The 12,911-nt window shown below is 41.0% G+C and overlaps 1 protein-coding gene and 1 long non-coding RNA gene across 2 annotated transcripts in view; both read right to left on the bottom strand.

Moving 5' to 3' along the window:
* LOC147752054 (uncharacterized) overlaps nt 1-151 on the bottom strand; it is a 37,629-nt gene extending 37,478 nt beyond the window's left edge. Inside the window, exon 1 of the long non-coding RNA XR_015315140.1 lies at nt 105-151. This is a non-coding gene — a long non-coding RNA (uncharacterized LOC147752054). The remainder of the gene's footprint in view (nt 1-104) is intronic.
* The window catches only part of Rhp (GTP-Rho-binding protein rhophilin), a 151,587-nt gene extending 141,554 nt beyond the window's left edge, over nt 1-10,033 (bottom strand). Inside the window, exon 1 of the mRNA XM_022851479.2 lies at nt 8,532-10,033. Coding sequence (XP_022707214.1) covers nt 8,532-8,603 — 72 coding nt within the window. The 5' untranslated portion in view covers nt 8,604-10,033. The remainder of the gene's footprint in view (nt 1-8,531) is intronic.
* Between the last annotated feature and the right edge of the window lie 2,878 nt (nt 10,034-12,911).

Genomic DNA, 12,911 nt, shown 5'->3' with positions numbered 1-12,911 from the left:
CACTTATTTAACCGGTTGAGTAAGCGCTTGGAATAATGTCAGCTGGCACCATTATACGTTGACCAGGTCGATGCGTGACCCTAAATCACAATAGATCTACTTACATGGAGAATTTAAAACGATAGTTGTACACGTGCTAGTTCCGTTCTGGTATCCGTCTTCCGGGGATCTTTGTATGCTACTGAATCGAAGTGGTTCCTAAGATCATTGGTGCTAAATATGTCTCACACATGCTCACACGATAACGGGCGCTGGTTGGACGGCTGGCCTCACCAGTAAAGGCACCGCTTTTCAGGACGCAATGAATGGGACACAACGCACACAGCCTAAAGGGAGTTGTCGTACACCAACAAGGTAAGGGAGAGACGAACGACTTTTGTAATTCCCCGCTCACACAGATATACAATAATCAAGGCGAATGGGGAAGATGTATCCTCTCCTTGAGTCCTATTTCACCGAAAGTGGTTATGATCTGAGCTTGCAGTAGGTGCTAGCTGATTCGTCTTAGTATGCAGCTTGGGAGCAGCCTGACGTTCGTCGGATGGTGGCCATAGTGTTGCTAGCGATTGCCGGGAATGCCGAACAGCCGTTCGAGCTCGGAAGAAAGGTGCGCAATAGATCTTCAATGGCGAGCGACGTTTAGTTGACCTTTTTCTTCCTTTTACACAGATGGACACAGAAAGATAGCATGTGGAGCACATTACGATGAAGGCTACTAGGAGCGGTCACTCCCACCAATGTTTTAGCCGGCGTCTGAATATAGCTCCACTGCCGTTTATCGAACGGGCGAGCGAACCACCATTTTTCATCGTGTCTTTCTAAAGTAATTGTCTCTTCAGATCTGCATCTGTGCAGGTTATATCTACCTGTCCCGCTAAGAGCTTTGACTAACTTATATTGGAGGTAGATAAACAATAGGAGCTCTGTTCCGACAGCGGGCGTTTTTGGGTGCAGGGAAGGAGAGTCTTGATGAACCAAAATTACGATTGTGTGAAGACCGTCTGGAGCAACGTATAGCTCGGACAAATTATGATCAGTTGCAGTGGCATTACTTAGCCGAGAAGTAACGGTCCGCTTGTGCAATGCGACTTAAATATCGATCAGCGTTTTGGTACCGTTTGGTCTCAATTTTAATGTTCTACATGAAGTATTGCCCTTAGGCGTTGTTTCCGACTAACACAGAAACTCGCTTGGAAACTGTAATACAAATCTGAATTCTATTGATTTAGGCTTAAGCATAGATGTAGCTAGGATGAAGACAAATAGCTATATTTTATTTAGCTGTTTGTATTTTATACAATAGTATGGAGATAGTTTCGAAGTTGATACATCTTAACCTATACATGACAGGATCCGACGTTGCACAGTTAAGTTTCGTATAGGTTTATCGTCACAAGGGTAAAAGTCCTATTCATCCAGTCAAACTGCTGAGGTAAAAATTATTGTAACCCTTTAGCCACCTGACTTGTTTCTGGCAGCCACAAGTCCCTCTCTCGTGTCAGTTTCAGATCACGAAAATCTGCTCAGCTTCGTCTGGCCAATGGGAGCCAAAATGAACAACAGCTGGCACTCGCAATAGCAGAGGGACGGCAGACAGCCGGCAGCACTGCTTCCCTACACTGGCACATTTCCGTGGGGCGCTTCTTCTACACAGCATGAAACGACCTGCTTCTGCTTCCATTGATGTTTATACTGACGATGAAAGCGTCGAAATCTACGCGGTACGAACTTTACATTTTCACATAGAGATAGAACAGCAGCGTAAAATTACACGGCGAAAGTAATGCTTTAATCAAACCTGCGGCGGCCCGCCTCCAGTGCCTAACTTTTGTTAAGGAACTGTTTTCCTTAGTAAGTTCAGTACGTTCATCATGAAAACTCATGACAAACAAAAAGAATCGGACACTTTTCATATTAGTTGAGTAATAATGTGCATTCCCAGTATATATGTATAGTGTTTGCGCTGAAAGCTTTGAAGAACGTTAGCTTGTAGATGGATAATATTGGCCAAGCTCACTTAGATTAACCGACAGAAGTATTAGTCGTATGCTGGCGGCCGCCCTAGGCCTGATCATTACGGAAGGCTTCAGGATAAGGCGGCGAAAAGGCTCCGGTCTGTCGAACTTTGAATTACAGCTTCGTGCACAGCCGCAGGCAGAGTACTGCGATGAATTGAGCGCGTCATAAACACATTTTAACATATTCAACACGAATGAAACAAAAAATCGATTCAAGCATTTAGCCATTCTTGATTTACTTAACAATACATAGCAAAAAAAAGTTTGATCACCACGAAGTACTGATTAAACTTTTCATTGCTTTCCTGGCAGCCTTTTCCCAACGTTCTGGCAAGTCTCCTTCGAGAAAATGCAGGTAGTACTCTCTCGACATTTGCATCGTGAGTTTTTTTTTCAATATATTTTTCATATAATTTGATGTTATCACTATATAACGAATTCATAGGAGTATCAGAAAATTAAAAAGCAACTTCCTTTACGAGACATAATTATTTTATACCAATGAGTGTGAGAATCATTTAAAACCATAGAACAACAAACGAAACATTACACACATACATATACTTCTAAATTGAAATTCCGCTCAGGATGCTTTATAGAAAACCATGTGTACATCTTGAATAGCAATTGAAACTATCAACTACTTTGCGATATCCAGTATCCTTTTTGAGCACTGCATGTGTGTCCCTTATGCACCTCTACCCATTGAGCTCGACGCACACTACCGTTAGCTAATCGTCACTGGACGGGAAATATCATACGATTTAGTCGATGATTTTCTTCGCCAGGCACTTCTGTTACGCCGAGAATTGCGTGTGATTGCGAGGGACGCGTGTGATTGCTCGGGGTGAAAAGCTGCCGTGACAGGACCACCAAATGGAAAGCCTGGCAAGTTAGAAAACGGCAATTCAGGCTGCACCTTGGCCTAACGTCGAAGCCATGATATAGAACATCAAGCGACCTCAACTACAATGCAGAGTAGGCAGTGTGCTGTTCTGCTTTGAGTGTTCAGCTTACACTACACTGAACGATACGGACTGTGCACGTAGAGCTAGGTTAGTGTCAGTCGATGTCCAGTGCGCATTACTCTGTTACCCTGTGAAATTATTCTCCTAAGGAGCACTTTAAGCTAGCTTTATACGGACGGATGAACATTGCGTCATTAAAACATACCATTGTTTGTCCACGTCCATGGCTAAGTAAACTGCAATAATGCATCGTGATTTGTATACTAATTCAGCGATGGGTAAACCATACTTCTATGACATCTCTGCCTCCATGAGGATTGGCTACACAGATTTAGGTATCACCTTAGGGAGTATACAATTTACCCCGAGGCGTTGTAATTCAGCCCTCGTATTCGTTATAAAACCCTCTGGAGGGTACGACCTCTGCCAGAACTGGCCGGCTCCTTATGCCTATTCAACTAATTATCATCGTGGCTGTTAAAATATGTTTTTAGTCATTTTTACTGGCCGTATTACATGATTGCCACTGTATATAAGAGCTTTCGTGACATGCGTAAGTTCTCATGAATCTTTAACGACATTTACGTGGCGTTCCGCATCTAAACATGCCTACATCGGATCAAGACTATTACGTTCACGTTAAATACGCCGCGTATCTTACTTCTCTATAAACTACGGGCTTCTGTCGTCTATTTTTCATATAAACAGAATCGATGGTTTCCGATTTACCCAGTCGTTCTACTTTTTGAGAGAACCCAATTTAGTCAGATAGTGCTACAATCACAATTTACCATTGGAACTTTTATGTATTACGATTTAATGATTGTCGTCGTTGCTGCTCAGACGCATGCCGACGTACGGTATTCATCTATTTTCATAGAAAACGATTGAGCTAAACAGATATTTTAAAGCATGCCTCTAAACCATGTTATCCAATGCACGCCATGGTCGTCGTGCACCTGCTTCCGGCGACGTTAATATACAGATTGGAGATCTTTCAAAACAAACTACATAAGCGAACGAAATCGTTACCAATATTGCATCGATAAAGTGAAAATTTGTACCATTCGAACAAGCCTATTGGCCTGTTTGAAAAAGGCACGCGTTCTTTTTATTGCTAATGGAAAAAAGGACGCTTTGGACCACATGCAAATACCTTTATTTCCAAGTTAGTTCTAGTTTTCACTGCAATTACCAGCGTGGTCTATACATCTGGAACGCACTTGCACCGCGCCACATCTTCGAAACTACTACCCAGAATGAACATGTGCTCAAAAATAGAAGATGCGATCATCTAGCCACACTATCACTTCCGCCCTCTGGAGTAAATGGCTGTCGCAAATCAGATGACGCTTATGCGCTATGGAACGGCATCAGCCCTCTGACACAACGGTGTCTACCTGCAATTCTGCCACTGTCTCAAGTTATTCCTGATACAACAGCCAATCCGACTGGATTACGGCCGCCTATTACTATTACTACGACGGTGAGCCAACGAACAACTAAAAATATAGGCGTCGAGTGCGGTAGAAAGTCTAAGTCGTGGGCTTCGAAAGTAAACGCTGATCAGATTATTACTATTCTTGCTCCTATAGGTTGATATTCATGTGGAATAGTTTATACTGCCCTGTAGATCTCGGTTGCTGACCGAAGTCCGTCCGCAAACAGGCACCAATTAAATTTTTCGTCTCGCTAGTTCGGGCTAGTTCGTGTTTGTGCATTTTCGCTCATGAAAGGGGCTAGGTGCTTCATTGAGAACAAGACTCATCCTGGTAGGCCATAGCAAGGAGGTGGAGCAACTACGAGATTGCTGTTTTTGTTAGTAGTGGACACTCTAATACGACAAGGCTGAGCTTGGCTGAATTAAATAAGCTGTCCTCGCTATTTATATTTATAGTTTACGGAAAGGACTCTCCGGAGTTTTAGCGGGAAGAAAACCGTCTATACGGGGGGGACGAAAAAAGTATCATTCACAGTCAAACTTGCAGTAACGTAACAAGTATAGAGTCATTGTCATTTCAGAGTCGAATGGAATGGCCTAAATGCTTCAGTTTTTCCGTCAACTACCGCCGTTAGGCACCCCCATCACACAAATCACATAACTGGCTTTCGACACGAAAGAAAGTGTATCCATGCCCGGATTTGAAACCAGACTATCACGCATCCGCAGGTTTACCAGACAGACACGCCACTCACTATGCCATTACGTAGGCGAAGAGGGTGATCCATTGGCTTCGTCATTAATTACTACCAAATCCTTTATCGGAAATACTTTCTCGCGGGAGAAAAAGAACAAAGCCAACAACAAAATGATTTGATATATATATATATATATACACAAAATGGCATAACCGTTATTATTTTATGTCAGACGAATTTAAAAACACTGGTTAACATGTGTCATTGTTATTATCTAGAATGACTTTTTCTAGTTTAATATGCGATGACGCTTAACCACTACACACTTACGTAAACAATCAGCCAGAGCATCGGTTACCCTTATTTCATAGTCCATTGCCGTTCTCGAGTTCACCGAACTGAGAGAGCGTCGTCAAAGGTTGCGTTCAAATCAACGCCGTTCAGAAATCTAAATGACATCGAGCCAAGGTAGTCGTGGCTTACGAACACTAAATTGTGACACTGAATACAGCTCTCCAAATTTATGGTACAGGGTCAAGCATAGGGCCGGTTATCGTTTCAAGATTTGGTGCCACTTACATAGTCGTCATAGTTAGGCTTGATAGAACTTACTATGAACTTTCTCGCTGCTGTTACAAGAATATTCTTCCTTTCATGTATATAAACGGTTTGCGTAACTTTACAAGCATCGCTATCGTTCGATTGGTTGAAACAAACGACTCTACACAGCCAACCGTTCTTCAAAGCTACGACGAGAAAGAAATTGAAGATACGATTAGACCGAAAGCCTTACCGGCCGACCAATTTTGTTCTACCCATATCAACCCCAGCCGAGAATGTGTTTACAGAATGGTCGCATTGGCTTTCATTCGCTGCCAGATGCCGCTTCGCTATTATGAGCGTTCGTCCGTCTGGCCAACGTTCAACGGTGGGCGACCATAGCAACAAGTTTATCAACTTGAGAACGGCAGAACTTAGATCCTTTCTCCCAATGTTACCACTCTTTTACTCAATCAGGCGAATGCGTAATCGATCTCAGCAAAGAAAATTCGATCTGTGCCTGGCACCAGCGGCGACTGTATCATCAACAACGTCGTCGACGCATAAACTAGCGCTCTGCGTAAAGAGCTATTCCCGGCATTCCTGTTAGCTGTGACGGTGTCCTCAGAACGGGTTACGATATCGAGACGGGATGGCTGTAAAGTTAACACCTTCCTTTCATCGATATTAGCGAGGAACGGTCGCACCAACGTCGCGTTGTTGATACGCACGTATAGAGCGCGTGTGTGTAATCCTTATGTAGCGCAGAAGCGAAACACCAAAGAAGAGAGAAACGACAAGCTATTGATCACTGGTTGACCCATCTAACGTTCACGGAAAACTCGTACGTAGAAAGGAAACACGCTGTTATGCAGAAAAGCCAATGATCCCTTCTTTCTTTTCGTACTGTTCCATTAACCGGTTTTAGATTCGTTGGAAAAATATGCCTGCAGTGTCAACTTGCTGTTCCTCTAGTACGGCTCGTCATTCTCAAAACACTTCAGGCTGGGCGATTATGAAAAGGAACGTCTGATACGTAGAACATAAATTATTTATTTTACACGTGTAGACGTGAACCCTAAACTTAATGGAAAATACGCTCGATAGACAATCAACTAGATAGCTATCTTGAAAAAATTGCTTTATCTAATATAATACAATTTAAAAACAAATAGGTATTAGAAATAGTGGACATTTAGCCAGTCGAACACTCCGGGGTTATTTGTTCCTCTCGTTGAGTGTGCCGATAACCTCCATGTCCCTTTTCAGAGGGTAGTAACCGAGGTATACACGACCCTTTGAGATGGGTAAAGGATTTTAAGAGAAATTATTCATTTTGCACATATATCTGCCTATAGTTCCAAGAATTGCAATTCGATTAAGCGGATGTGTTTTTGTCGTAAAAACGAGTACATAATAAAAGCAGTAAAGACATCCATACAAACATGAGTTTCCTTATAATTTTTGACGAATTCCGTAAAATTTGCGGATATTATATTACCATACTTCTTGGATTCAATACATAGATACAGCCCAATGCTTTCTAATAAATTACAGACATGTATACTAAGCATTTCATATGTACACTCAAGCATGTGCACACTCACTTATATCCAGTGAAACTGGCATTCCCTATATGCAGAACGTGCAGCTTTGCTTCGAAAACCAAGTAGCGCTAGCGATACAGAACTGGCTACCATAAAATATGATCTGACTACTATCGTTTCGTCCGTACTAACAGACCAACAACCTAATCACTCATCTATATTTTGCTTTTTTTTGGTAGTTTTAATGAGGATGTGGATTCGCACGGTCCGATATCTGAGGATGTCGTTGTTATCAACAAAAAGTGCTAAATATATTTGTTTCGTGTTTTCATCTTAACTGCCAGTACGTGGCAACCAACCAAAAAGCCACGTAGCATACTAAATAAACTTACTACGGAAGCACCGTTTCTAAAACACCGGACGCTCTACTTTAGCGAATTATAGTTTAACTAGGACTTGCAGAGGAAAATATCTTTGAACGTTGTCACTGTGGATTCAAGAACTTTTATCCCCTTTTGCAGATAAAACGGGTTGAATTGACATACAGACATAGCAGACAAGTCGACGCTTTGTCTACTGAGCTTAATGATTCGCATTTGCGAACGGATTAACCCGCAGGTGACAAACCCAAGAATAATAAAAAGTTGCCGGCCTAAGACGAAGCTTGCCGTACCGGCTTGAATGATTTAAATCAATTTCTAGAATAATTTTTATTACAATAACAACATTTGTGAACGCCGCGTCGCTTTAACAACGAGGATACCACATCGATTGCTTACCCGCAAAAGCTACGCCCGTTGCCTGCAGCCATACAGGAAGCTACTAGTTCGTGTTCCAGCACATTGCATCCACACCAAGCCATGAGACCAACGGCTTCATCGGGCGTTGTTATTCTTAAAGATGTTTCAACTTGAAGCTGTTACGACCCAAGTCACCTCCAAAATACAGGTTGGCGCGTAGAAACTATATATATATATATATATACATGGATATCTTTGAATCAGCAGCACTTAATCAGAGTGATAATGCAAGAAATATTAGAGAAATTGCAGCTTATTTGTCAGGAGACACCCACCTATCTCCGAATAGATGTAGGGGTGATAATGAAAGGCATCAAAAACGCGCACTTTTTGTGAACCAAATATATACATCCACCTCAAAATACTAAGTCCAGCGTACGTATGACAAGTATATGCATACCTCTGATAAAAAAGAATCGTTTCGTGGAAATCCCTCGGTGCTGCAGGAATTATAAAATAGATTCATAAAAAAATTCTCCCTTTTTTTTTCAGTCGGCTGTGAAAGCGAAGACAACGTACCCTGACTTTGCGGATATATGAATCCTGAATGATGCGGCGCTCCTCGTCACTCGAGTAGCCTGTATCCGTCATAGTGAGTGCTAGAGGTCCCTAACACGGCCCGTCTAAAAAAAACGATATCCAATCCAGTTCAATTCTCCGCTTCCACGAATCCGTCTCACAAAGAAATGAACAACACATATACACACACACACACAAAAACCCGATCCCTGTCAGCCACTCCGTCTGATGGATACGTTTAGCGGCACTCAGCACTCACACCAAATCTTTCTTCCAGAATAGCAAAGAGCTGTCACTTTAAACTACCTTCTGCCGTTTCAGACGGAGACGCAATGTTCATCCCGCTACAGCGGCGCCACTTGTCCAAGTGCTCTACACGTACTAACAGACACTGATGGCTCCGCTGGGTGCTCACCGCGCCTCTTTGGTGTGCAAACTGTGAAAAGCGCCATCTAGCGTCAATTAGCGCAAATCCGCGCGAACATCAGGCTTTGGCCCGTCATCAAACAGTTGGTTGGTCTGTTATGCACTTGCGACAAAAATTATTTTAACTACGATGCTAGATAAGTTGGTGCTTTACTCGGATCATTTAAGAAATACAGTTAATCAAGTTGTCAAGTATTTTACCTGTTGCCAACGGGTGAATAGTTCGGTTAGCAGCAGTTGTAAAATCAATTTGTATGTTTTATCTTTCGATTCTAAAAAAAAAAACTTGGATCGGCATGTGTTTGCAGAACGCTCTAGCTTAAATACTGTCTAGTCCTCTATCGGGGATGCCCTTACATTCTGCATACCTTTTAAATGCTGGTTAACAGGCTCCCATTGCTTTTTTCAATCGAGCTTAACCGAAGCGCAAATTAACTCAGCCTGAATCCAAGTGGAATTCAATTAATACAGTCTGTCAGGATTTACACTCCTGTCGCTGGCCTGCTACAGTCATCCTTGATACAGTCAGTCTGGTCACAATGTTTCAGTGACTTTTTTTTTTATGTGTTATTCAATTATCTGCATTTGATAATGCATCTGCAAGAATACAAGGGCTGATTGGTTTCGGCCCTACAAAAAAATATTTCATGATCCCAAAAAGTATATTCCACATGATATTCCATGACCGTGTACTAGTTATTCGTTATTCTGTGTTTATATAATTATTATAAATGTTTATATAATTATTATAATAATAAATAGTTGTCCATGATAATTATTCCGCTCTCCCATTGGAATTAACCTGTCACTGTCACTGACTTAATCTATTTAAGTTACCTTGGTACTCTATTGCGGTTTTTCGGCGTTCATAGGTAAAGCTAATCCTAACTTTCGAAGTTCCGTGCAATTATTATGCCGCTCGAAAAGCGAAATAACAACGCAATGTAAAAACATCAATATTTTCTTCTACTGAAGCTTACACATAAGAGATCTCCATCATACCTAATGTCGTTCCCAAGAAAGCTATTTATACAAAGAAATTAAAATCGGTTAATGTTTGGTTGATACATATTCACTATAAAGCTTTTACTAATTCAGTAGCTTTTCCTATGCATAATTAAAAATATTAGCAATACATATCGATATGTTTACTTTATTTATGTTGTTGTTTCTCAAAAATATATTTTTCACTATATAACTTTTAGTCATTGTGCACATTCGAATTTACCATGGTTTGATGGTTTGCACAAAACTTATTGAATATTTAAGAAATAAGTTAAATAATTTTTTTTTTCATTCTTTTTACGAATTCTTACTATCCTACAAATAGAATTACTATTAGCTTTATTATTGTTTGTTGAGTTGGCCAGTTAACTCTAATACGAAATCAACAGCATACATCAATACCAATTTCATGCGTCTTCTATCGGAGCCCTAAATAGCTGCTTGATGTCTGCATTAGATCGGGCTTATTGGCTAGGAGATATTTAGGCTCATTCCAGGAACATCCAGGCGACAACACGGCTTTTTTCGCGAAAGGCTTGAACACGTGCTTAGACAACTTAACATTATTCTTAAACACACGAAGCTCGACGAATTGGTTTACAATTTTTCCCTTGTTAAGTGCTGCCGATAAAATCCTCAGAACAGTGAAGGCTAAGGCCGTTTTTAGCAGCTGTGGTCTGTTACTTCTGCCAAGACTTAATGAAACACGATGATAAACTTTTTTATGAAGCAAAGACCGGATAGAATCTGTCCAGTACTGAATGCAATTTGCTCAGACCTGTATCCTTCGTCGAATTCTTTTTGAAATCTATGAATAATAATAATAATAATTGCAAAATTGGTTGCTGTTACACAGCTAATAGGTTATGATTATTTTGTGTTATTGTGACTCCTGTATTTTATTTTTAAAAAATGTCATGAAAAGCTACATTTCCTAGACTTTAGTGGCCTCGCGCAGACGCATGTGAAACATCAATAATTCTCCAGGTTTCCGTTTAGATGAAAATATTGAAATATAAAAACAAAAATCGTTCATTGCCATAACTTTAAGAGTTCTCTTTCTTTGACGTGAGCGTTAACCTTAAGGAAGGCACATTTGCCGTTAGGTACTATGATAAGAACCCATAATAGTTACGAGTGCTATTGTCAGCAACTGCCGCTTTGGTCGTCCGAGTTTGGAAGTATTGTCGCCTAGCAGCTTATTGGCTACCCGGTCGAAGCAGCTGACAGCGCCATGATTGGAACTGCAGCCGAAAGCGTTTTGCTGTGGACGGCCATCGGCTGAAGGCGTAACGATCTGGGTCGTGCCTGTCTGCCAAGCGCTTCGTCGGGTCGATGCAAACAAGGAGGAAGCTAATTATTCTGAGAGCAAACCGTTCCGTGGCGACCAGCGACAGTAGGCTATTTAAACGTTAGGTAGAGTAAAGTAGAGGTTCTACGTATTCAAGTCAGGCATAGGCGTCGCTTCACGGGAAAGCACAGATAGGCCGACTTGTGAATCGGGACTGAAAGCTCCCTAATACAATTTGAGCAATAGCCTTGAATCATGTATGTAAATATGTGGACTGCCGAACTGCATAAACTAGACAATGTTCAATAGAAAAGCCGCTCGTCTTTGACATAGAATTAACAATTGATTAAGGTTGAACTAGGTGTTTATTGTATTTATGACTTCCATAATTAGTTATATAAAAACAAAGTATATATAATATTCGTATACAATGTTAATTAGAAAAAAGAAGGTGATCAAAGGTAAATAGATACGTAAGCAAACCTTGAATAAATTATGCCTTAACACTGTGAAGGTATAAAAGGATAGATAAAAGAAACCTTTTTGAAAAGGTGCTAGCTAAAGTTTCGAGATTCAATAGGTGATCGGAGTTGTTCGCATCTAATTGGGATATGATATACAGGATTAACGAACGTCATCAATAGGATGTTATCAGTTTTCTATGCACGCATATACAAAAACTACCGAACCATACGATAATTTTCCATGCATGGCAACCTAATCGAAGCATTAGTACCCACAAACGATATATATATATTATGCCTACTATTGCTCTTAGATCGGCTGGCCACACTTTATTTTGCCATGCAACATGACTGTCCATGACTTTAGAAATGGTCATATCTATTTATTAATAAAGAAAAAAAAGCTCGTCGTCTAGTCCTTGACAGTAATACAGACAATGTTACGTAGGCTTCGTCAATGCTAGGAGAATTGTCGATGGCGGCAAATGGATAGACGGCGACCGTTTGGATCGGGTCTTTGCTTCAACGTCGCTTATTACGATCATATACAATCAACGATCGCATCTTCATCAGCGCCGCCAATAGCGGCGGCAGTCCCGTAGACTACTTTCATTTATGGCTGGCCGCGATCACACTTACGGGATGGTGGTTTTAGTGAAATGGGCCGTGAGTAGGTGGAACAGATATATCACTTGCGTAATATCAACAAGGCGGTTGATCTACGTTTGTTCAGCGATGCTGATGTTCAATGCTAAACTGGAAACAGCCAGCGGTTGCAAGGATTAGGAAAAACGACACAAAATCGGGTAACGAAGCTAACGCTCAACGAGCACCGCTCGACAGTGTACACATTGGCATTATTATTATTATTGCTTTCACTCTATATGTAGATGTTGATTATTGACGGAGTGAGTGGCCTGTTTCTTTTACAACGGGTCGATGATAAGGGACATATGCTGGCTCACGTACAGCCCGTAACGGTTTTTTTACGAATGGACGGTACGAAGAGCTCCCTTCAAACGCTACGTTCAGAGCAGGATTTTGTGGTTTAGCTGCAAGCAATTAAATTTTTTTCTAATATTAAATCGAGAACCATATATAGTTTACATTTATTATTAAAGTAAATTTTTATGTTCAGTAATGGAGAAACAAATGTTGCCTAACTTTAGTGTATATATATAGCCCTTGATAAAC

Source organism: Varroa jacobsoni, unplaced genomic scaffold (assembly GCF_002532875.2).
Source record: "Varroa jacobsoni isolate VJ856 unplaced genomic scaffold, vjacob_1.0 contig00230, whole genome shotgun sequence".
Taxonomy (NCBI): domain Eukaryota; kingdom Metazoa; phylum Arthropoda; class Arachnida; order Mesostigmata; family Varroidae; genus Varroa; species Varroa jacobsoni.
The sequence above is the reverse complement of the archived record's forward strand: the minus strand, read 5'-3'. Positions and strand labels throughout refer to the sequence as shown.